Raw genomic sequence first — 26161 nt, forward strand, 5'->3', positions numbered from 1 at the left:
GCCTCTTTCTCTATGTAGGAGAAAGATCAGAGCTTAATCCACCACGCTGCTCCAATACGAGTTGGCGGATATATTCCCTACTACGAGTAACGATCGCTATCAGGTGTACATGATAACAACCGGGACCGACGGCTTAACGTGCTCTTCGAGGTACGGTGGAGAAACCCACAAGAAATGCACAAACACCCAGACCACGGCAAACACCTGTATGGACAATACAAATGTTTGTCATGTGCGGGGATCGAACCCGCAACCGCCAACGCAACAGGTACAATCCATGGCTGTAACCGTTGCGCCAACGCGGCGTCTATTTTAATTTACTTTTCATTTAATTATAACTTCAGAATACTTCTATGCTAATACAATAAAGGTGGTGAAAGTATTTTTTGGACGCCCTTTACTTTTGGAGTTATCAAACCGATTTAAAATTATTTTAGGGTTAAATGCAGGTGCTACGAGTATATGTTAAAGGAAGTAATGCTACGACTGAGGGCAGAGCGGTACCAAAAATGTCAATCTGGCAAATATGATATTAAAATTATTGGTATATTTGGGATCTGTAGACTTTATGTAAAAAGTCCTTTTATAATTTAATGCGTTATTTTTCATATAGGACTGTAGACCATCTTTTACATAATAATATTTGTCCGACGGATGTAGAGATCGGTGTGTATTTTAATTGTAAACTCACCACAGAAGACCAAATCACTTTTAATGAAAAATTTAATAACTCTATAGTTTCATCATATTATTTTCGGTTATTTTAGTGGTTACTAAATAATTTTTATATAACGCTTACGCTTCAGCTAGTATATCTAGTAATATCTTAGTACTGAGCATAGGCCCTTTTCCACATGTAGGAGAAGGATCAAAGCTTGCTACGAAAGCTGCTCTACTGCGGGTTGGCGGATATAATCCCTAATGTGAGTAACGATTGCAATCAGGTGTACACGACAACAACCGGGACCGATGGCTTAACGTGCTCTCCGAGGCACGGTGGGGAGACCCCAGAGAGAACAAGGACTAACAACCAGCGGACTATCCACTCCGAGCAGGAATCGAACTCTCAACCGTCGGTGTTTAGGCGCCGCTGATACTACCCACGCACGAATTTAAGGAAGATATTCCTACAATTTAAAACAGAAGTATCAACTACTGCTTATTCTCATGATAACTTTTCGAAGCAATTTTAAATACTTTTTGTCTTATATATTCCACTTTTTTATAGGTCCTAATATATTTTTATTATTTTTATCAACGGCTTACTCTTCCGTATAAATCCGTCATAAATTAATTACGTAGAGACTAAAATTACATTAACGTTTAAATTCATTTTATTTTTTCGCAATTTTAATAATACCAAAAATATAAATAGTAATAGAAACTCTTTTAAGAAATAAAAACCCATGGCCTATGTTTAACAGGTTTTAAAGGTTTTATTAATTATAAGAGGTTTAATGTTTTAATTATTCTGCGTACAATTTAACTAGATATAGAACATTATAAATTGTAGATAGATTTAATTACTTAATTTACTGTCGTTTTTTATCATTTTTTTTAATAAGGTTATTTTTCAATCGTTTTATGTATAGCCTTTCAATTTAATTCAATATTCTACTTACGTGAGAAACAACTGTTTATAGTTTTCTTTCGATGAAATGAGATAACGTATTTGCTTTAACGTTTAAAATTTCTTTAAAGACTCTGTGCTTGAGAAAAAACATCTACATAGCTTTATGTAACTTTCAGTTTTCAAATTTTTTAACGCAAAAGCCTCTTTTAACCCAATTTATTTACGTTTTATAAAATTAATTCGTCCAGCGGGCGTCGACCGCTTACCGAATCCTGCAAAGCCTTGCAACCTGTTGCCGACGGCACGCCTTCCGCCCATCGCTACTAACCTTTTCCGGATGTAAGTCACAAGAACGTACTATGAGAATCAGCTGACTCGTACCGTACCCGCGCGACTTCTGAAATAATTTATACTTTAATTCTTTACTTACCATTCTGACTCACGATGCTCGGGAAATAATCAGCGTCGTTTTTTACACAAATAATATTACAAAAAACAATTAAAAGTTTTAATTTTTTTTATCATTTCGATTATTTAATGAAAAAACTTAAAAAATAAAAAATCACCAGAAATAATATATGTAATAACTACTATAAATCAAATAATTGTTATAATGTGAAATAAACGAAACGAAGGAATAATATTCGTTTAAGCGCGCACGGCGGCTGGGTGATCGCGGTACAAGGACTGCAGGTGTTGAGAGGAGTTAGGAGAAGACGCGTCGCCGCCGCCGCAGCTGACTACAGAATGATAGCGGGCTGAACGGACATGGGCCCCACCCCTAGCGCACGCGCGCTCCTCAACCACCAGCGCGCATGACCGACATCCTACCGAAAAGTGGAAAAGTGACTCCTACAACGTAGATATACTATTATGTAGTAGATAAATATTGTATCATAATAGATTCCAGCTTATGTACATAATTTTGACCTAATTCAATATTTTAATGCTCCGTTTGAGGCATAAAAACCTTAACTTTAACTAAATTATTCCTTTAGCAAAAATCATTGCGACTTCCCTGACCTATATGTATACAAGCCGTTAACGATGTAGATATAGTTATATTAAAACCGTCAATGGATTCGTATGAGTTTATTTCAGTTTCTTCTTTTGTTTCATTTCATTGATAATTGAATTGTATATTTCTCTAATACCGCTAAAATAGCCGGCTCTTAATGAAACCTCGTATCCTTTGGGTAGAGACTGAAAATTTTTTATGTATTTGTTGGCGCTTTCCGAGAAAATACGCATTTCGTATGAGTAAGGGATACCCATCTTGTTAACGGCGTAGTCGACGCTGTGCCCGCAGTGAGCTTCTTCATTCACGTTATAGATACTTTCATTGACAAACCACTGAAAGCTTCCAGCTCTATGATTTACTTTAGCTGCTACATCGCCGGCTCTTTTCTTAACCTTTTCTATAGAGTTAAAAGTTATATTTCTGGCGGCATACGGATAAAATATACCGTGACCGTCGCGTCGCAACGAAATGTACGTATTTATATCATTTTTATATCTCTTTAAGACGTCTATTATGAACTTAGTCTCATTTTCAGAATTAACTTGACCCTGATATGTTTGTGAAAATATATTCTCAGTGATCGGACAAACATTCCAAGAGTCATCAAAGTTTCTTGTTATATCTACACCGTAAGTCTTGTTTTGTAAATAGTTCATATTCTTTCTCCAGTATTCCTTTTTCTGTAATAGATAAAACATACAATTAATTGGCCACAAACAAAATATAAATAAATATTGAAAAAAATTTAAAATTACTGGTAACCACAGCTTAATGTAGATAAAACTTACTCATTGAGCAAACAACATTTATTGTGTAACATATTGCTTTCTCCGCTGTTTTGGTGTGTGACTGTGTGACTGACAAAGTTTGTCTGTGTGTCTATGAAAATGTTCTTGTGTGCTGTATTTTTATAATCTTCTTATGATAATAATGCTACAAAATCTTAATTTAAATATGCATATTTAAAATATATCACTACATTTAACGTTATTGCACCGTTTGATTTAAAGTTATCAATATTTAGGCAGAGGTTGTCTATTTGAAACCACTATCAGTGATAAGACAGGTACTATATTTCTCTATTATATTTCTTTTTCTTTTGTGTAAAATTTTAAGTACGTAATAAAGTATTAAATAAAATTAATGAAATATCGTAATAGTAATACTAACATTTCTCCTGTACTCTAACCCATCCGGATTAGTAGATGGTAAGATCACCCATTTAACCTTCCGTATCATATTTATGTTATCAGCGCACGCTACAAGTTGTTCGATTATATACAGCGCAAAGGCAACAGGTTCGGAGCCAGCATCTTGACCTGCGTCTAAGAGTATAATCGGTCTAGACTCTTTTTCTCTACCTTTAGGTTTTGTACCGTTAATAATTACCTGTAATTAAATTTAGACCTTAAAAGCGACCTTTTTTAATCGACAAAAAATGTAGGATATGATATACCTACCTTGCGATATTATTTGAACAACCAAATTTAATGGTTCTATTAGTATTTGATAGGTGTATAGTTTTGATAACACTAAAATTCTTATCAACGAAATACATACCACATATAAGTAGCAGGAGACAACGATTAAAAGAACCGGTAAAACTTTTACAGCTACTTTAGTAGGAATGAATGCGTTTATAAAAACAAGTTTAGAACTGAACTAGCTTACAATGCACCCTATTACCTACCTACCTGTAACCCAAGCTATCAAACGCGATATAATTTAAATCGCATTTCTAGATTAAAAGTCAACAACTAAACCATTAAATAAAAGAATACTAGTTCTAGTTCTATTTTATTAACTCCTTACTTACTCACATATATTTAATTTTGTGTAGATGAAACTGTCTAATACATAATATTCTAAATGTATGACCATTTATTTCGATTAATGTACTCAAAAAACGGCGGAACTATTTCTAGGCAAATTATAATTGAAGTTTCCTGGTTTTTTTTTTTTTTTTTTATTTATAAAATGCTGCAAATATTATAATTTTAAACATTGACAGTTAACAAGACAAAATGACATTTTATTTGTCTGTCGTGTCAGCTACTTCTGTATATACAAAATGTTAGTGTAAATTAAAAAGTATCTTTTTTACACAAACCTCAAATAAGTTTCTGTTTTCACGTGTCGTAAAATTATCATGAACCTGAACTGTGTAACCGCAGTACGTTTTTAGTGCTTTCAGAAATATCGTCACCTGTCAATTAATAATAACATTAAAATATTTGTACAATAAAATAGCTTACAGTTTCACATACCTTTTGCGAGTTTACGCGTGTTGATTATATATACCCTTTCGTTAGTACATCATGAAGTTCAGCGTATTAATATCTGTGTTATGTCAAGTAATGTATCTTTGCAATAGGGAAATTATTATTAATATGAAAATTACTAAATTAGTTCAGCGTTTTGAGACCATTATTAAAAATAAAAACATAGATACAATAATAAAAAAACTTAGTCCTCGTATTGGCTATTATATCTATTTGCTGTTGCAGTTCAATCACTCTCATGACAAAAATTAAATATGCTATACATATCTGTCAAAGTCTGATAATTTGTATTTTTATTGTGTTAATTTGTGTGTATTCTTGAACCCTTTTTATATACATATTACAGCTTGCTTGATGACAAGCGATTACGAAATACACAGGCCGAAGACGGGCATCAGCGTCTTCGGTGCGACAAAGCCAGTACTGCGGTCACCAACCCGCCTGTCCAGCGTGGTGACTATGGGCAAAACACATGAGTTCACGTTATTTTTGGCGTAAACTTTTGGAGGCCTATGTCCAGCAGTGGACTGTATAGGCTGTAATAATAATAATGATCCTCCCGTGACCATGGTTGCTGTACAGTATCCGAAACGTCGGGAATCAAAAGTTAATAATAAACCGCGATAAAATCCGAAAAAAGTTGTTTCATTAAATGAATAATAATGATGACAAGCGATTACCACAGCCTGTGCTGACAACATCAGAAGCATTGGGAGTGCGTTGCCAACCCTACCCCTGACACTGCCCAGGACCTCGGGCCATCTTGATCACCACAAGAAGACACAACTACTTGAGAGCAGTATTATTTAGCTTTGATCTTCTCTAAGGTTGACGTACTTCCCCAGAGCTCCAGATTTTGAGCAATATAATTATACCCTGCAGGGCCCTACGTCAATACCCCATTAATACTCGGTTCCCACTCTACTGGAAGCCGTTGAGTATGAACCGTTTCTATATGTATCACTAACTTTGATATTAGTTAAAGTATAATTTATTACAAGTAAAATGTAAACTAACTGTGCTGGATCCGATGGCAACATTCTCAACACAAGGCTCTTCATCATCAACAAGTAATGCATCTAACATCCTTTTGTAACAAGGACGTAGCGACTTGCAACTGAAATATAATTATATTAATATTCACAGATATGTATGTAGGAAGTGAGCACTTTTTCAATTTAAAACAGTTGTTAATATTTAGCGTTTTGCATTTTTTAAAGAATTTTTATATCCGCTGCTTCTAAAGATTGGTGTTCAAAAACGTTAATCAATATCGTGTATGATTCAATATAGTTGTATGTAAAAGTTGTCCAATGCTAGACAGATGGCGTGCGGATCAACATGGATCGCGCTGAAACTTTATTTACGCGGTATAGTATGTAAGATTAATGCTTGAAATAAAGTGATCGGTAGTCGGTGTCGATACGTAGATCAGAATACTGTCTAGTTTTCTTTGTCCAACCTTTCAAGTAGTTCACAACTAGTCCAAAAGTCGACCCCCAGCCCCCGAAACGTAACACGTCTGGTGCTATACAATTGATCTTCTATTTTGTTTGATAATGCTAGTACTAAACGTCACTACTAAGATGGCTACTAGTTTTGGCGTTATTATATTTAGCAATTCGTGAGCAATCTGCAATTGTTAGGTAACTTATATAACGTTAAAAAGAATCAATCACACAACCACTACTAATTTTTCGCTAACTCCCAAAATTTATATAGGAATTAATGCCGTCAATCTAATGTTTTATATCACATTTAAACTATAGAATTTAAATAAGTAAGCCATAGGGCTAAACGGCAAATAGATAAATTTGCTAAGAAATAAATATTGGGGAACAAAACTCACTGTTACTAAATTAAATATGAGGTTAAAATTGTAATTAATGTACAAGTATATAATGTGGTGTCTTTATTAATATAAAAAAAAAATGTATTTTCTTACCCACAATAATCCGCTTTGGCTGCGTTGAAAAACACTAAAAGTAAAGTATTAATCACTTTAATTTGTATATTATTAATCTGAACTATACTAACACAAACTACTTAAACTACAATCCGTAATATCCGTAATGTTGACCAAAGGTCAAATATATAACATAGGAAAAGGGGTTGGAGCTTATTCTACAATGCTACCTACCCTTTGAGTATGGTGGATAGTTACAATAGTACTACGACAAAAATTCAGACCCAAAGCAAACATTTAAGTCTGTATGTAAATACAGGAATTTAACCCATATCCGTCGACTTAAATGACGTCACCACTGTCAAAACGGTCGACCCTTAGTACTTACTTTTTGGTTCAGCCTGTAATATCCCACTGCTGGGCTTAGAACTCTTTCCCCATCTAGGAGAAGGATCAGAGCTTAATTCACCATTTGGTTTGGGTTGGCGGAAATATTCCCTACTATAAGTAACAATCGCTATCAGGTGTTCATGATAACAACCGGGACCGACAGCTTAACGTGCTCTCCGAGACGCGGTGGGGAGACCCACAAGGTTTAACAACCAGACCGGAAATATTACACCAGGGCAGTCGTAGTAGGTACTTACTTAATAAGTAATTATGTTGAAAATAACAATAAAATTAACCTGTAGCAATTACAATTCCCAAAAGATACATTTTTAACAAGCCTAAAAATATATTTTAAAAAATGTTATTTCTTTACATAGTGGAAATTTATTTAGAGCTACTACCTATAGGATATAAAGCTATAAATATTAACAGTGAAATGTTATTATAATAAAATGATAATAAAAGTTCAATACAATTTTATTGTTATAACTCAATATAATTTTTATGTTATTTAAAATGTAAAGTAATGTATGTAAACACCATAGTAACGTTATTATATTAGTAACATTCTCTTTATAAAAATATATTTATAGGAAGTATTTAATTCTGAACATATACTTTCAAAAAATCGATTGAGCTCCCGGAACCAAGTTCGTCAGCCTTAAATCTAGTCTTACGCCACCTCTTGGTGCGAAATGTAGCTGTACTAATATTATAAAGCCTTATGTAGTATATTTTTGTAAATAAGATAATCTTCACTGGTTATCCATTTAAAATATTTGTTATGGGGCTCTCTATTCTTAAAGGTTCAATGATAAAATGTTAAGATAGAGAAAAAAAATTTAACTGGGAATCCATGGGATCCTGGGGATTCAAAGGAAACATTAGTATAATATAAAAAACATATGCATTCAGTTTATAGAAATTAGAAATCAATTAATAAAATTGTAGGTAAACAGTAATGCTGTGTCCACTAATGAATATAATATATAATATTTTTATTATACTTTCTATATAAATTTAGTCATAAATATTTAATTTTAATCGTAGAACTAAAGTAATTCAGAAGCAAGTTTATTAAAGACATTCAGGATTTGCAAGAACATGAAAAGAAAACATACATTTAACGAATATATGTAAATGCTAAAAATTTCCCGTTGTACGATGAAATCTTTTAATAATTAAGTTAATTTTATTGAGAATCATAGTGGCTCAAAAATAATTAATGTTTCAATTTTAAATAATAATGATTTAATAATAATGGAATTCTAGTGATAAAATACAAATATGTGATCTTGAGAGTCTAAATTAAATAAATTCAGTAATATATCCTTTTTTGCGCTGAAGAAATATATATATGCCGATGGTGTCCTTATTAATAATCGAAAATTAATGTCATGTATTCAAATGGACGAAAGCCATTTATTTTGGTAAATTTAAAATTAATCATAATTATACACTTCATTATATGACGTGTTACGACGTGCGACGCCGCGTTGGCGCAACGGTTACAGTCATGGATTGTACCTGTTGCGCTGGCGGTTGCGGGTTCGATCCCCGCAAATGACAAACATTTGTATTGGCCATACAGGTGTTTGCCGTGGTCTGGGTGTTTGTGCAGTCCTTGTGGGTCTCCCCACCGTGCCTCGGAGAGCACGTTAAGCCGTCGGTCCCGGTTGTTATCATGTACACCTGATAGCGATCTGTTACGCGGCACCTCCCGGTAGTCTTTTAGAATAGACACACAACTGGTTAAATATTGATAAAGTTTATTTAATAGTCCAAACACTTACAGTAACTGTCCCTAGAAACACCTCACTTTCCTTTTCTGTATAAAAAATATGTATATTGTGACGCGCTGGATGGTAAACGGCAACTGACTCGACCGTATGGAAAATGAAATATTTAAAGTAATTAAAATAGCGGCATCAGCACTATCCGCGAATTAAACCTAGGTATAACATCTCCCCCCTTTTGATGGAGCTTTATCTTTAAAGATGAAGCGGAATTGAGACGCGACTAAAATCGAAAAGGTCAGAAAGGAAAATGAGCGTTTTACAATTTTTACCAAAATATTAATTAATTGGAATTAAAAAAATAAAATTTATCATTAAACAATAAGAGAGCTGCTTAGCTAAAATTTTAACAATGTTAATATTATCATCAATAATTAAGAATTTGACATTTTATTATAAAATTATGATAATAAGATAATTATAATAATAAGTTTGTTTTAGAAAATTCATTCATATGTGTTAGTAACATTTTAACTTATATGACTAATGTTAGTCTATTCTACACACAAACAATTCTTAAAGAAAATATAAATTTAATAAAATTCACAAAAATCATAAAATTTATAAAATTGTCAAAAATTGCCGAAATTCATAAAAAAAAATCATAACAAACTTTTATAAGTATCTAAGTGTGTTTATCTTAGAGTAAAGATTATTATTTATTATAAGAATTAGTATATGAGTTAGTGTAATGAATAGTGTAAGAGATAGTACATTGATAATCTTAAGACATTAGTTTAATATTTAGAGTTAGTATAAAAAACATTTATTTAGAATTTGGATACATTACGATTTGAGAGTTTCATTACATTTAACAGTTAATTTACATGGTTTAGATTGAACAAAGATCCACTTATTATTACTAAGCGTTTGCCAAATATCGACATTACTAAACAAAAGTTTATGATTACATTCAGGTGACATTGATAGGACTACTTCTGTTAACAATTTACTTTCACAACAAGGATTATTTATACTCGAATAAATGCTGAGCATAGGGCATATAGAATACTCATCGTTTATCAACTTACAATTGTTTAAGTTATCTAACAAGACGTAACTGAGCTTATCATCTGTTACTGCAATATAAGCTTTAGTCGGTTGAATTAAAGAAAACGTGTTAGCATTTTTATTATATGGAGTCGGTAAAGGAATATTTTTGTAAACAATGTATTTTTCTGGGTATATCAATGGTATTTTTAATATGAAAATAATCTTTTTGTTATAATAGAAACATGTTAGCTAAAATATTTGCTTTTAAAAATAAAATAGAATTAAGGATTATGTCTAAGAAATTAGAAATTGTTATCAGGGAACTTTCAATTAGATTGATAAAACTATTTATTCGCGTTACGTAGTATAAGTTATCATTTTGCTTTGTAACTTGAGAAAGAATATCATTTAGTAGGTATAGTTATATGGGAATTTAATTTAATTTCGTTTTGGTTTAGTCTTCGAATAGTAGAATTAAAAGTATTTAAGCTTGACTTTACGATTGTGCTGGCTTTATTTATGTTAGAATGCGTGATTGCGTGCATTGGTATAGAATGATTGAGATTTTTTTATGAGATTTAAGAGACTTATTATTATAAGATTCAGTGAGACTCAGCGGCTAGGACTGAGATGCATTTAATTTATGAGATTCAGTGAGACTCAGCGGCTGGGACTGAGATGCATTTAATTTATGAGATTCAGTGAGACTCAGCGGCTAGGACTGAGATGCATTTAATTTATGAGATTCAGTGAGACTCAGCGGCTAGGACTGAGATGCATTTAATTTATGAGATTCAGTGAGACTCAGCGGCTGGGACTGAGATGCATTTAATTTATGAGATTCAGTGAGACTCAGCGGCTAGGACTGAGATGCATTTAATTTATGAGATTCAGTGAGACTCAGCGGCTGGGACTGAGATGCATTTAATTTATGAGATTCAGTGAGACTCAGCGGCTAGGACTGAGATGCATTTAATTTATAAGAATTAGGAATAGTATTCATAATGATATGACTCAGGCCTACCTCGCGGGGAGGCTGAGATGATAGAGAATCGAAAATGGAGTTTGTGCCGTTTATAGCCGACGATTTCGACTGGCACGAGGCCGAAATCGGATTTAGTTTAAATCGTTTTCGTTAAAAGAAGTATTACATCGATCAATATTATCACAATGGTGCACGCGCGATACGTTATTCGGTGCACGTGAACCCGTGGTGTCACTTTGTGCAATCTGAGAAGAATCGGGTTGCAGTATGCGGCGGCTATTGTTATATTCGCGTTTGCGACATTCGTTTATAACATGACCCTTGTTTTTACAATAAACACAATATTTATTATTATAATTAAAATTAGGTTTATAAGGTCGACTTAAAATAAGAGGATTTTGTAGATGAAATGTTTTTTGAAAATTGTTAGATTTAGTAAAATTAGGTTTTTGGTTTTTAAAACATACAGAGGTGTTATGACCTGATCTGTGGCAAATTGAACAATATTTAGAAGGTTGTTGAGAAATTTTGGTTAGGTTTAAAAGCTTTTCCTCCTCAATAGCAAGTGTGATAGCCTCAGATAGCGTCTTGGGATTGCGACAGCGTACAATTTGCGATAAATTTGAATTAATCCCTAATAAAAAAGTATTCAATGCCAAATCCTCCATAGCAGCTAACCTTCCTATTAACTCGTTTGAGTTTTCGCAGCTGTAATGTATATCAGATAGTAATCGTGTTATACAAGACTCAATTCTTAATGAATATTGCGTGACATCTTCTGTTGAATTTTGCTTACAATTCTGTAGATCAATTAAAAGATGCGTAGAATGCTTTTTCTCACCAAACGTGACTTTTAAAAATGATTTTATTTCGGACCATTTATTAAATGTTTTAAGACAGCAAGCCATTTGTGCCTTGCCTTCAAGCTGTGATATAATGTATTTACAAAGCACATTCTGCTGGTCAGCGGTTGCGAGAGAAATAGCATTTTCGCAGTTTGTGAGAAAAGCTGGCAAAGATTCGCGATCACCATTATAAGGTTTTATGAATTTGGTAAGAACAGATAGAGTTATCTTCTCAGCCATTTTCGGTTTTGAGAACTTTAAAGATGGATCTGAATAATCGCTGTCGGAATCAGAGCGAGCTTCTTCAATTACAGTCTTTTCCTTTTTAGGAGGCATTCAATTAAAAATAACAGTAATTTTAGTGAAAATGTAAATAGATTTTTGTAGAAGTTGTATATACGTGACTCTATAAATATACTAAGCTTGTTACTGAATTTAAGGTTTATTAAAAAAAAGGTTAAGATATATTAATCTTCTGGGAAAGAATCACTGATCACTAGCACTTATTCACTTTTAGGCTTTTAGTAAAATAGAAAACTCACAATGAAACAGCAAGCGCGATCATATCTGCTGGGAAGCGTGACACGTGTTGATGACGTTGCGGGGCCGGAACTCGGACACGTGGTGGCTCTGTGAGTCGTATTGCAGCTAACGCGTCACGTTGCAATATAGCGACGTGTATGTAAAATGTAGATGATGGTGTGGTTGCCTGGTGAGGGTTCTTCTGCTGGGACGCAGTCTCAGCAGCGTGGGGCTGTAGATCTGCTAGAAGTTCCGTGTGTTAGGTGGACCTGCCTCGGCTCGTGGGGCCTGAGACGTATATCTGATGTAGGCACGGCAACGTGGGGCCTGTGACCTTGTGTAATGTTTAATGACGTACCTGGGTGCCAGGGTTCGGATGTCAGGGTTTTACACAGAAAACCACTTACGACATCCCGCTTCTGACACCAATTGTTACGCGGCACCTCCCGGTAGTCTTTTAGAATAGACACACAACTGGTTAAATATTGATAAAGTTTATTTAATAGTCCAAACACTTACAGTAACTGTCCCTAGAAACACCTCACTTTCCTTTTCTGTATAAAAAAATATGTATATTGTGACGCGCTGGATGGTAAACGGCAACTGACTCGACCGTATGGAAAATGAAATATTTAAAGTAATTAAAATAGCGGCATCAGCACTATCCGCGAATTAAACCTAGGTATAACAGATCGTTACTCACAGTAGGGAATATATCCGCCAACCCGCATTGGAGCAGCGTAGTGGATTAAGCTCTGATCCTTCTCCTACATGGGGAAAGAGGCCTATGCCAAGCAGTGGGATATTACAGGCTGAAGCGTATACACTTCATATTTTTGCTGAGTAAAGAAATCACTTAAGTAGCCTAAAATATCTTTCTACTTTTGGAAATATATTAGAATCTAATTATCTAAATACTAGCTGTGCCCGCAACTTCGTCTGCGTGGAATTTAACAAAAATGTTATTGTTCAGGTCTCAGATTTATAAAATAAATAAATTTCTACAATAAATGTGGCCTTAATTACTTCATATTACATCAGCTATCTGCCAGTGAAAGTCCCATCAAAAACGTTTCAGCCGTTTCAGAGATTAGCCGGAACAAACAAACAGACAAACAGAGAGACAAAAAATGTATAAAATGTTATGAAGCGTCTATACATCGTAATGTATGATGATTTTAATATTACAAACAGACACTCCAATTTTATTTATCTGCCATTTAAGGCATTCCATAATCGACCATTATATAATTTTTAATATATTATTTATATCATAATATTTAATACTAGCTGAATACCACGGTTACACCCCCGTTGATTTGAGAAAAAAAATAGTCTTCCTTCTTCTTAAAGCATACTTAACCTTCCTTTTTAAATAGTTTAAATTTTTTAGTTGCGGATGCCGGCAGAGTAGTAATATCTATAAAATAATATATAATTTATATGGAGTAATTGTGTGGTTTTGTTTTTAAAAAGAGAGACAAACAACTTAACCTTAACGTATTAATATAATAAATAATATATATATATATATATATATATATATATATATATATATATATATATATATATATATAATAAACATATTTTAATATCACCGTATACGAATAAATGTAATCAAATTTTCGAAGTCAATATCAAAATCATATCTAGAATTTATTCAGTCGGAAAATTAAAGGTAAATCGAAATATCAACTAAATATTTCCTAGAAATTGCATCCTCATCCTTGCAATATTGACTCCGCTTCGTAAGTGCTCGAGGAAAATACATATAAGGACGTTATGCTAAATAAAGTTATCATTCTTCTGAATTTCATATTGGTTTAATTTAATAGCATACGTATTACGTATATTAATGTTAATATTACGCATTTTCAAGAAGAAAATGAGCGCCTCTTTTAAACAAAAGATTTTAAAAAAATACTAGTAGGCTATCACTTTAACTTACTTCTAATTTATATATTTTTATTTTATTTTATTGGGTAACTTGATTCATTTATATATAAGCATTATTCATTTTATGATCACGATTATACAACCATGAAAATACGAACCGGAATACAAACACACTAATGATATATTAATTTAATTTGGAAATATTAAATGTGGTTGGATTGACTTCACTTGTACCTAAACAGAAAAGTAACAAAAAATACTTTGTGGCAATATATATATGTGTATATATTGCCACAAAGTATAATATAGTATATATATATATATTGTTTGGCTTAAAAATATTTATTTATTAATTCATAAATCTAAAAATTGAAACGCTACATTACTTCAATACTTCATATATTTAATTTACATCACAAAACTTTTAATATACATTTTTAACTGTTTGTTCCATCATTTCTTGAGAAGTAGCGTGTCTTGGCATATATTTGGGAGAAAACTCTTTCTTAATTTGTGCTGCGAATGTTCGGAACCCTTCATAGTATTGTGGCAATACGATACGTAAGAGTCGTTCAGGGAATATGAATTCATAACCACTTGTCAATTCCATAGTATATGAATAGGGAACACCAACTGCACCGAAAGCGAAATCATCGCTGCCTCCAGCAGCTGCATACCACTTACCAGCACTCAAAACTTTGAAAGGCTGCCCACCAGCCCTTTGCACTGCATCTGATACCATTCTAGCTAACGAATCCAATCTTTTCCATTCTTTAGGCAAGTATTCGCCGGTGTATCCCCATGGGTAGACCAAGTACTGGCCATAGGAGTGCAAGGAAACGTACAACTTGAGCCTTTTACTGTTTTCCATCATTATGTTTCTGACCATTTGTGTCTCTACTTCGGAGAAGGGTTTCGGTCCTGCATAAGTTTCCATATCACAAGGATTTTTAGATACACCACTAACAGCCCATTTAAAACCATAATTTCTGTTTCCGTCAACTCCAACGCATTCGAAAAAGGAGTTCTTTGATCTGGTCTTCCTCCAGAGGCGGTTCTGCAAATTAAGGCGTGAATAAATTCTTGATTGTAAAAAAAAACGTATGAGACTATGACGTTCTACACTGTATTCTGAAAACGTAAATTATGGGATCGAATTCATATTAAATTTCTTCAAATATAAATAAAATTAATGTTGAGACTGTCTGGAAAAGAAAGGTAACAGAAATAAAATAAAAAAATATATTTCTAAAACATAATAAGTTACTTAAATTACTTTTGAAAACTACTTACAGCTCTGTTAGATCGAGTGTACTCATATCCATCAGGGTTGACAACCGGGAGGATGTACCAATCCACTCCGTCCAGCTCACTACGTGCATCGGGGTCGTTGACCAGCCTGTGGATCAGGTATAGAGCCATCGCCGGCGCCACCCACTCCCGGGCGTGGATACCTGACAATGAATCATTAAGGATTAACTGGTTATCGAAACATTGGTAGGAAAATTTTGTACTGAAATAATACGGTTTGAGTTATTGAAGTGAATCATGTCAGTTATTGTAAAATATGACTTTTCGATTTTAATAACTCGTTGTATTTCATGTAAATAACTGCTTCTTTTGTTTATACGAAACCTCTTATTTGAAGTAAACAATACATGGAATCATTAACTACTATTACATAGGACTTACTTTACATTCTGGGGTGGTTGGGGTCTACCTCCTAGTGGTCCACCCCGGGCAACGGCACCACTAATTTACTTTTGGTGACGGCTGAACGACCCCCACACAACGCGGTGGTAGGTCCCACTTAGGGGCCGCCTGGCAGCGACCACCCTCCCGTCGGAACCAGACGCCAAGCAGCTTGCTGCGTTCCGTCTGTGAGCGGGAGTACCAGTGCCTTTGGGGGATCAGAAGAGTGTCAGTTGCGCAGCTTGCGCAGTTTTTTTTTTCGGAATCTTGGACTGCACTGTACCGGGCAGCTCATACTGGAGGGTAGCGGGATCCGAGGCACGGTCTTGCCGTTGACCGACCGCAGGCAGTTGGGGGCCCTAACGCGCCAGCCACGTGGCAAAGGCTGCCCCGCCACCTCGCGAAAAATCCTGGGATGGCTCCACCGTGCCAGTTGGCGACTGGGTGGGAGGACCCGGTGGCGATTTCCAGGGGGGCTCGGGCGTCCCCGCAGTCTCCAGATGAGCTCCTCTAATGGTCGGCTTAGCCTAGGGAATCCGCATGGTAAAAGCTACGCCTCGACATCCAACTGCTTCCCCATCATCACTCCTTAATATGAAAAAAGCACAAAGAAGGAAAAAAGTTAAAAAACGGCTGCACTTCCTCCCACTGAAGGTGCACCTCATTAACATCCGAGGTTTGCATTCCAATATTGACCCGGTCTACCACCACCTCGAGACCGTGAAGCCGCATCTGTTTTTCTTAACGGAGACGCAAATCAAATGTCCAGCAGATGCGACGTACCTCAACTACCCATGCTACTCATTAGAACATAAGTTCAAGGAACACGCTGGGGTCTGTGTGTACGTCCGCAATGACATTTGCTATAAGCGACTCCGGTGCTTTGAAGCGACCGGGTTCTCTACATTGTGGGTTTTAGTGGACACCGGCGTGGACAAGACTGTCTACGCCTGTGTTTATCGGTCGCACAGTGGAGATCAGGAGACAACCAGGCTCTTCGACCACCTTACAGAGATGGCAGACAAAGCGCAGCAACGGTATCCGACGGCGGAACTTGTTTTTCTCGGGGACTTTAACGCCCACCACGAGCAGTGGTTGTTCCCGTACGAGAAAACATGCCACGCTGGGAGGGAGGCGCGCAAATTCGCGTTAGCACTCGATCTTACCCAGATGGTACAGGTTGCAACACGGGTACCAGATATTGCTAGCCATACAGCCAATTGCCTGGACCTTCTGCTGACTACAGATCCAGACAGACACTCGGTCTCAGTATCTGCCCCTCTAGGATCATCCGACCATTGTCTGGTGAAATCCATATCGACCGCCTCTCCTCCGGACAACTGTCCAAGGGGCACAAGAAGAGTGTGGCGATATGAGTTAGCGGACTGGGAAGAGATGCGGCATTTCTATGCATCTTTCCCATGGAGGCAAGTCTGTTTTTCCTCGGGTGACCCCTCGTGTTCGGCTGAGGCAGTTGCGGGCGTGATCCGACAGGGAATGGAATACTTTATACCATTCTCTGACATATCGCTCGACCACAAATCCCGACCTTGGTACAACGCTGAGTGCGCCCATGCTGAAGCCCTTAAAGAGTCTGCTTACAAAGCTTGGGTACAGGTCCGCGATGCCAAAGCTGGAGCGCGGGGGGTTCGCACGAGGAAGAAAGCTTTTAATTCAGCCACCAAGTCCTGCAAACGGATATTACAAAAGGCCCGATTCGACCATATCCGTCGTATAGGCGCTAAACTTGCCTCCTACCCCCCTGGTAGTAAACAATTCTGGTCTCTGTCGAAGGCAGTAGAGTCCAATTTCTGCCGCCCTACATTGCCTCCTCTGCAGAAGCCTGATGGTTCGCTAGCTCACTCGGCAGTGGAAAAGGCAAACTTGTTTGCATCTCTCTTTGCGAGCAATTCGCGTCTTGACGCTAGCTCTACACAACCACCATCCTTGCCTCGATGTGACTCTTCTATGCAAGAGATCACGATCCACAATAAAGAGGTCCGTAGAGTTTTGCTGAACCTTGACGTGAATAAGACTAGTGGACCTGACGGTATACCTGCGCGCGTCCTAAAGGCCTGTGCACCTGAGCTGTCTCCTGTTCTCACGCGCCTGTACCGCCTCTCTCTTCAAACTAGAACGGTGCCAAAATCTTGGAAGCTGGCTAATGTGCAGCCAGTGCCCAAAAAGGGTAGCCGAGTGAATCCCTGCAACTACCGACCAATCGCCATCACCTCCATGCTCTGCAAAGTCATGGAAAAGGTACTTAACAGCAAGTTGCTGAACTACCTAGAGGACAATGAACTCCTCAGTGACCACCAATACGGCTTTCGTCAGGGGCGGTCTACTGGAGATCTTCTGGTGTATGTCACACACTGCTGGGGCGAAGCCATTGAGAAACATGGTGAGGCACTCGCTGTATCACTAGATATCTCGAAGGCCTTCGACAGGGTTTGGCACGCAAGTCTCCTTAGCAAACTTCCTGCTTACGGCATCCCTGTTGACTTTTGTAGCTGGATTTCAGACTTTTTGAGTGAACGGTCGATCAGAGTGGTCGTGGACGGCTGCTCCTCTGACCTGATGGATATAAACGCCGGCGTCCCTCAAGGTTCTGTTCTCTCTGCAACTCTTTTCCTGCTCCATATTAACGACATGCTACGACCAGGCATTGTTGGATACGCAGATGACAGTACGATTGTTGAGAGATATTTGTCCAGCGCAAAAGACAGCAGGGACGTAATACGTTCTCAGAGAGAGGCCATGGTGGAACGAACAAATTCAATACTGGAGCAAGTATCCCAATGGGGTGATTGCAACCTGGTCACGTTCAACGCCGCCAAAACGCAGGCCTGTTTATTCTCCACCAAACGGAGTCCTTTCAACTTGACTCCTACTTTCCGTGGTACACCTGTCCCTGTGTCCGATACCCTCGACCTCCTTGGCATAGAGTTGAATTCTAACCTCAACTTTGGCAATTACATTGAGTCCAAAGCGCAAACTGCGGCCAAAAAGCTTGGCATCTTAAATAAGGTTAAGCGATATTTCACGCCTAAACAGCTTCTTACGCTATACAAAGCTCAAATCCGATCGTGCATGGAATATTGTAGTCACTTGTGGGATGGCTCAGCTAAATATCAACTCGCCACACTGGACTCAGTGGAACGCAGAGCCAAGCGGCTTATCGGTAATGCCAGTTTGGTGAAATCTCTTCATACTCTGGCTCACCGAAGAAAGGTTGCCAGTCTAACGGTCTTTTACAGGTTGTACTTTGGAGAGTGTGCCCTGGAGCTGCACGAGCTCATACCCCCATCTCCTTTCTTCCATCGGACTTTCAGACGTACCGCAGGCTTTCATTCCTACCTGATTGATATACCTTTCATACGTACAAAGCGCTTCGAATCATCTTTTTTAATGCGCACAGCCAAGGAATGGAATTCCCTGCCGGCGTCTGTATTTCCGAGTTCATATAACCCGAACATATTTAAAGCGCGAGTGAACAGGCTTCTTCTGGGCGAACTCGCTTCATCTTCGACCTCGTCTGTGCTCTAGGGCTAGACTGAGGTCAAGAGTAAGCCCATATCGTAATAAAAAAAAAAAAAAAAAAAAAAGGACATATAGCCAATTTTGTTGTCACAAACGTTATCTTTTTACTTAATCTCATTTATCAATGTCTATTGATATGGCAAAGCTATTATTGCTGCAAAAGTTGAACATGCAAACAAGTTGTCAGTTGTCATCTGGCAAAAGTAGAGCCCATTCTGCTTAGCATCTTATAGTTAATTAGTTTATACTGTGATATTCTTTATCTTACAATTCGATAAGTGACCATTTAGTCATTCAGTTAATTTTTGAAAATTTTAAAGAATGGTTTTTATAGTGTTAACAGCGTATAATTTAGGAACTAAGGATGTATTACTTACCAGCATCAACAAAGATAATAGGGTTCCCTGCAAAAGGATCTGAAGATATTTTGACAAGTTTCATTCTTCGACCTTGAAAACTGGTTCCTAGATTTTGAAGGGTCACTAAGTCTGGGTGTCGTTTCGGTAAACTGTCTATATATTCTTGTATCTAAATAATAATTATTGATATAATGTTACATATGCAATTAGTATACATATAATCGAATATTGAGTACGCCTATATAAACTACTGAATAAAAATTAGCATTAAGTACAATTTATTACTTTTACAAATTAAAAGATTCCTAATAGTAGAACAAAATAATAACAAGCATACCATGAACATAAAATTGTAGAACATTAATATTTTTTATACACAGTTATTAATTTGTAAAAATCGTTTCCTTGTGAAATGCAAATACAATCGTAACTTGCAAAATTATTTATTTTGTTAAATGTTCATAATTGCGTAAATAAAATACTAAAATAGAAAGAAAATTAAGATACTTACGGCTGGGAACGAATGATATTCGTAAAAACCAAATCCACGTAAAACTCTCCTTTTTGGCGTTCTTTCGATATTCTCAAATGTCCTAAAAATGTTCAAATCTATATCATTTCGTTTTATCTATTTTTGTGTAGAATTAACATTTCTAAATATAATTTATATAATTAAGTAATATTTTTTAATGAAAATAAATGTATATTCAGTAAAAAAATGAAAATAAATCAGCCGGCCTAAATCATGGGCATTAATTTATTAGGAACAGACAATCGTGTGTATATGTTAAAAACATTTTTCTTATTATTATTGATTTAATTAATACTCACCTTCCATAATTACGTTTAACTTCATAATGCAATTTCTCGTTTTCAATTAATTGTTCTAATAACGTCAAGCGATTTTGTGGTACCAATACATCAGTGCTGTCATTAAAACTTCGGCTATTTTTCAAAACTTCCACTCCGAGCTCTGGGTCATCTAGGAATTTTAACGCTTCTATTTGCTTTGTTTTTGTCGGGTATAGTTTGACCAGGGAATAGCTAAAACAGAACACTTGTATGAGGTATTAGATAATAATGACCTATCTGTTAAAATTTACAAATTAGGTTTTAAATTTATAGTACCGTATTACTTTATTATTTGTTGAAAAATATTTTTAAGGTAGAATGGAAAATTTATTAACTTAACTACTGATCAGTCACTAGGATAATTAGAAATGTGGATAATAAAATATATACGTGTTTAATATTGATGGTACAATATTTTTTTTTTTTACATTTATTATTAATATTAACCAAAGATTGCAACCTAAAATACAAAAATCTAAAGTGCAACACTCGTAATAAATTCTATAGCGTAGCTGTAAAACTAATGAGAGCATAAAATATATAATACGCTTCAGCTTGTAATATCCCACTACTGGGCATAGGCCTCTTTCCCCATGTAGGAGAAAGATCAGAGCTTAATCCACCACGCTGCTCCAATGCGGGTTGGCGGATATATTCCCTACTATGAGTAACGATCGCTATCAAGTGTACACGATAACAACCGGGACCGGCGGCTTAACTTGCTCTCCGAGGCACGGTGGGGAGACCCACAAGGACTGCACAAACACCCAGACCACGGCCAACACCTGTGTGGCCAATACAAATGTTTGTCATGTGCGGGGATCGAACCCGCAACCGCCAGCGCAACAGGTACAATCCATGGCTGTGACCGTTGCGCCAACGCGGCGTCACAATGAAATATATAATAATATAGATAAATATAAAATAATATATGATACAGAATTATATGCTTTTAAATGGCTTTTGGGTAAAAGCCTCTTCTATTACAAAGAAGGCACATGTGCTCGTATACATTAAAAAAAAATAAACCGAATATAATAAACTTCTATTTTAATAAAATATTTTGCGGGAAACATACTCGTCATATTTGTTTTGCTTACATCCCACTTGCATCCACAACCCCATCAGACCTGTAAGAAAAGAAAATATTCACAGATAATGCGATATATTCTACTCCCACATTCATGCCCTTTCAGATCTTTCCCAAAAATACAATATTACAATAAATATTACATTGACATTATTAACTTTTTTTTTTATAATTTATCTAACATAACAATTATATCGTAAAGAAATTAGCTGTCTTATACCAACGCCGTCAACAAACAGCGTATTTCCTGTAACTGCACACACGTGCAAGAATAAATAAATGAGGCAAATCTCGTAATTCCCTTTAATGGGCCCGGCAGTCGTGGGTAGTTCCTTTAAAAACACGCCATTAGGAGGCTACGGTTGCGACTTAAATTTCTAAGGCAGTATTTGCTTGGAAGTGGGACGATTCTTTAATTTGCGGTGACATTTATCGGTTTTCTTTGGCTTCTTGTAATTGAGCGTTTCCTAAAATGGGCGGGTACAATCTGGCTTCCAACGTGGACCAATTCCGAAGCAATTGATGTCATTAGAACAGCTCTTTGATCGCTCGAATCCCCGATAATTTTAATTTAATAAAGACGGAATTTTTCGATTCAAATTAACTGCAACGGTCTATGAAACGAAGCCGTGTCGGTCCTTTGATCAAATATTACTCTATTTTGTTTGATCCAAGTTGTGTTTGGAGAAATTTTATATTAAATTCTTAATTATCTGTAGCATTTCTACTGCGTCTACACTGCTTTGACTTCCACGCATTATATTTAATTATAATTTCTTTTGAGAGATGGAATTTTTCCGACTAGTTTAATATTAAGAATTAAGAATTCCATATTGAAATTTCATTAACGTAAAAATATAAATTTTTTGTTTACTTAATGTTCTATACAACAAAAATCCGTAATTAAGTTCATTTCATTTGTAACAAATGAATGAGTATATTTATTATTAAATATTAGAAAAATGTACAGATTTAACCTGAAGAAGACATCAATTTGAATAAACGACAAACTTATCTCACAATCACTTCACAGTATTTAAACATTAGTTTTCCTTGTACCGGATAGTTAACAAAAGAATAGAAACAAAAACTAATTACTATTGATGTCGTCACAATTAAATAATATCATAGTATATGTTATACTTCCGTTATTATTAAATTATCATATTTTTAATATTTATACAAAAAATTTACACGTCATTAACATAATCATTGATAAATGAAATTTTAGTTGTTTGGAAAAACCTCTCTTCAATTTTACACATAGAAAGTTTCCTAAATAATGTCGTAGCTGGTATTATGGAACCAGATATTCTACACTTTGATAGTTTCCGGATAAGAGGGTAATGTTTGCCTTAAATTGCTTTACACTCTTGTGTTAACATTTCAAAAAGCTATTCTACTAATAAATAAAGTTACCAGTACTTTTTATTACAATCAAATTATCAGTTTTTATTGAGTCCTCTCTACAATAATAATTGAATTATCTCTACAACTGAAAATGTCTATAATGGTATAATTGAAATATAAAACACCAACAGATAAAAGTTTTTGACATAATATATTTTGTAATGTCGACTTTGATATTTCTGTTTGTTATTATGAATCTAAAAATTATAGTTTTAGAAACAAGTCTTCATTGGAGAAAGAGGCCTATACTCAACAGTGGAATGTTACAGGCCGAATTGTCTATTCTACCTCCTGTTGTTAAAGCTATTCGTAACTTAGGTGCAGGATAAACTTTATCCACAAAAAAAGGCTAAATAGTTTCACTTTCTATGTCTCCGAATTTAAAGCTATATTTCATCTTTAAACTTGATTTAATTACAAGAGCTTAATCTATCTTGTATCTCTTCTGCAGCTTGGCGTTAAAAATACGTCTTAAGATGCATAGGAAAATAACTAGAATAAAATGTTACAAGTTATCTAGCGCTAAATAATTTATAATTGTATTTTAACAACGTGTAATCAACTAGATAAAGTTCTGCACATGAATTATTTACACAGTTTACAATTGCTTACAAAGAGTAAATAAAAAATCAGTATCTACATAACGAAGCTAAAAATGTAGTTACTTTAATTATTTACTAGCTGCCCGGACAGACTTCGTTCTGTCAAAAGTTAAAGGTTTTTTTTTGTATTAAAACCTTCCGTGGGACTTAAGGAACATACAAAAAAATAAATTAGCCGAATTGGTTGAGCCATTCTCAAGTTATGCGCTTAGCATTCTTTTTTATTAACCAACATGATTAACATCGGCTATCGATTAAATTTAAAATCGTCAAAATCGTTACACTCAGTAAAAAGCTATGCAGATTTTCGAGGGTTTCTCTTAATTTCTCTGGGATCCCATCATCAGATACTGATTTCCTTATCATGGTACCACACTCAGGATATTTCCTTTCCAATAAAAAAAGAATACGGTCAAGTTGAGTAACCTCCTCCTTTTTTGAAGTCGGTTAAAAAACTTAGACGTAATAAACTAATATTTAGGTACGTACTTAATGAAGCGGCAGTTTCTAGATTTATTTACAAACTTTGACTGCGCTCTATTGTATTTTTTCGTGGTGTTATGCTATTTATTCCTAATCATTATAATCTTATTTTATATTAAAACTAGCTGACCCCGCATACGTTGTTTTGCCATATTTTATTAACCTTCTTATCCCCCCCCTTCCTTATAACTTAAGGGAATGAAAAATAGATGTTGGCCGATTTTCAGACCTACCCGATATGCACACAAAATTTCATAACATTTTATTAACCCTCTTAACCCACCCCCCACCACCCCATTCATTTAGGGGGTATGAAAAATAGATGTTGTTCGATTCTGAGACCTACCCGATATGCACACAAAATTTCATGAGAATCGGTCAAGCCGTTTCGGAGGAGTTTAACTACAAACACCGCGACACGAGAATTTTATATATTAGATTATATTTCAATATGAACTCAAGACAGTTTTGTTTTAAGAACTGCGGAGTTTATTGCCGATTATTCCCTGAAGGATCTAAATTAAGAACTAGTGGTATGTTCACTTTCACTAGAATGAACTTATTAAAAACAAAAACATTTTAATTTATAAAGTGATGATTCAAAAGTACTTTAAAAGCCTACTTGAATAAATTTTGATTTTGACGAACAAAACGTGTGATACAAAACTTTATTTAACTTAACATAATTATATACTTAGTTATTTTACAAATGTTTCATTGTAATCTATTTCTGCGTGAGAAAAGTCGTACGACAGGTTCACATCTGTAAATTTATATCGTAGTAATATCATCTACAAATAATATTTTCTTATAGCGCTATATTTTTATTATGATCAAAGTAGGTTTGTGTGACCTCAAATATCCCGCTCACACTGGATCAGAGAAAGTGCTATATTTATAGTAGGCAATAGTGAAATGCAAGACGAGCAAGCATGTATATATGAAACGATTACTTATCGCTTTTTGTAATATTGAACAATAAAATAAAAAAACAACAAGGAAAGAACATTAATTTTAATTTATATACTTATAAAATTAAAAGTGTATATAATTTTTTAATTAAAGTAATAAAACATAAAAAACACTTACCGAATAAGAACACGATCCTTTTAGCCATTATAAAGGTCTTCAAGCACATAGTATTCTTTAAAATTAAATTAAATATTTATACTAACATCTATATTAACAAGTGAATAAATAAATAAATAAGTTCGCGGCTCGAGCAGCCATGCACGCGTCACTCCGCGCCGCTACTGACTGTGATATGCGCCTGCGCAGCTCCGCACAGGCCGTCCTGCAAGATTTCCGAAAAGCCTCATATTTTCCTACTAACAAAGATATCGTGAGGTCTTTGCCCCTTAATAAACCCTTTCCTTAAATTAAGCCCTTTGTCATAAAATAAATATTTTATATTTAAAAAACAAGACCTTAATGTAAGAAATGTTTTTTTAGTTTTATATTCCTTATACTGTACTTGCGTGTCCCGTTAACTTAGAGATAATAAACCTTTTTATTTCTTCTTTAAATTTTAATAATAAAATTTTTATCTACCATTTCAGGATGCTGCAAAACAAAAAAAAAAGCAAATTCAGCTTTAATCGATACTTCTAACTCTAATAAAATAAACTAACGTTCAATTATAGGGACATAAAAAAAATAATAACAAAATTACTCATATCTTTAATTTAATTGTTTTGTACAATAACAAGGAACCGAATCAAATGTAAATTTCCAGCTTATCAAAATTTAATTAGTAAATAAATTTATTGCTTCAAACAACGTTAAGCCGTAACGCTTGTAAATAATGAAAGTCGTAAAAACTATTTTAAATACATTCTTCATAAAAGCATGACGCTTATAATACGTAAGGTTAATTTTATTTACGTTTATTTAAAAAAATGTGTTGAAAGTAGCAAATAACAAA

The 26161-nt window shown here is 35.1% G+C and overlaps 2 protein-coding genes across 2 annotated transcripts; both read right to left on the reverse strand.

Annotated features, from left to right (window-relative positions):
* Positions 1-2650: 2650 nt before the first annotated feature.
* On the reverse strand, positions 2651-7499 carry LOC123661377 (zinc carboxypeptidase A 1-like). The gene is made up of 6 exons (XM_045596343.1): positions 7469-7499; positions 6822-6855; positions 5894-5993; positions 4687-4800; positions 3765-3983; positions 2651-3274 (listed from the first exon to the last, which is right to left on the reverse strand). Exons 1-6 carry the CDS (start codon positions 7497-7499, stop codon positions 2666-2668), a joined length of 1107 nt encoding a protein of 368 aa, XP_045452299.1. The 3' UTR covers positions 2651-2665.
* A 7092-nt stretch (positions 7500-14591) lies between these two features.
* On the reverse strand, positions 14592-25369 carry LOC123661531 (carboxypeptidase B-like). Its single transcript, XM_045596490.1, has 7 exons — positions 25327-25369; positions 21731-21782; positions 20632-20844; positions 20312-20393; positions 19819-19969; positions 15503-15663; positions 14592-15266 (listed from the first exon to the last, which is right to left on the reverse strand). Exons 1-7 carry the CDS (start codon positions 25352-25354, stop codon positions 14634-14636), a joined length of 1320 nt encoding a protein of 439 aa, XP_045452446.1. The 5' UTR covers positions 25355-25369; the 3' UTR covers positions 14592-14633.
* Between the last annotated feature and the right edge of the window lie 792 nt (positions 25370-26161).

This window comes from Melitaea cinxia, chromosome 17, assembly GCF_905220565.1.
Source record: "Melitaea cinxia chromosome 17, ilMelCinx1.1, whole genome shotgun sequence".
Classification (NCBI taxonomy): Eukaryota; Metazoa; Arthropoda; class Insecta; order Lepidoptera; family Nymphalidae; genus Melitaea; species Melitaea cinxia.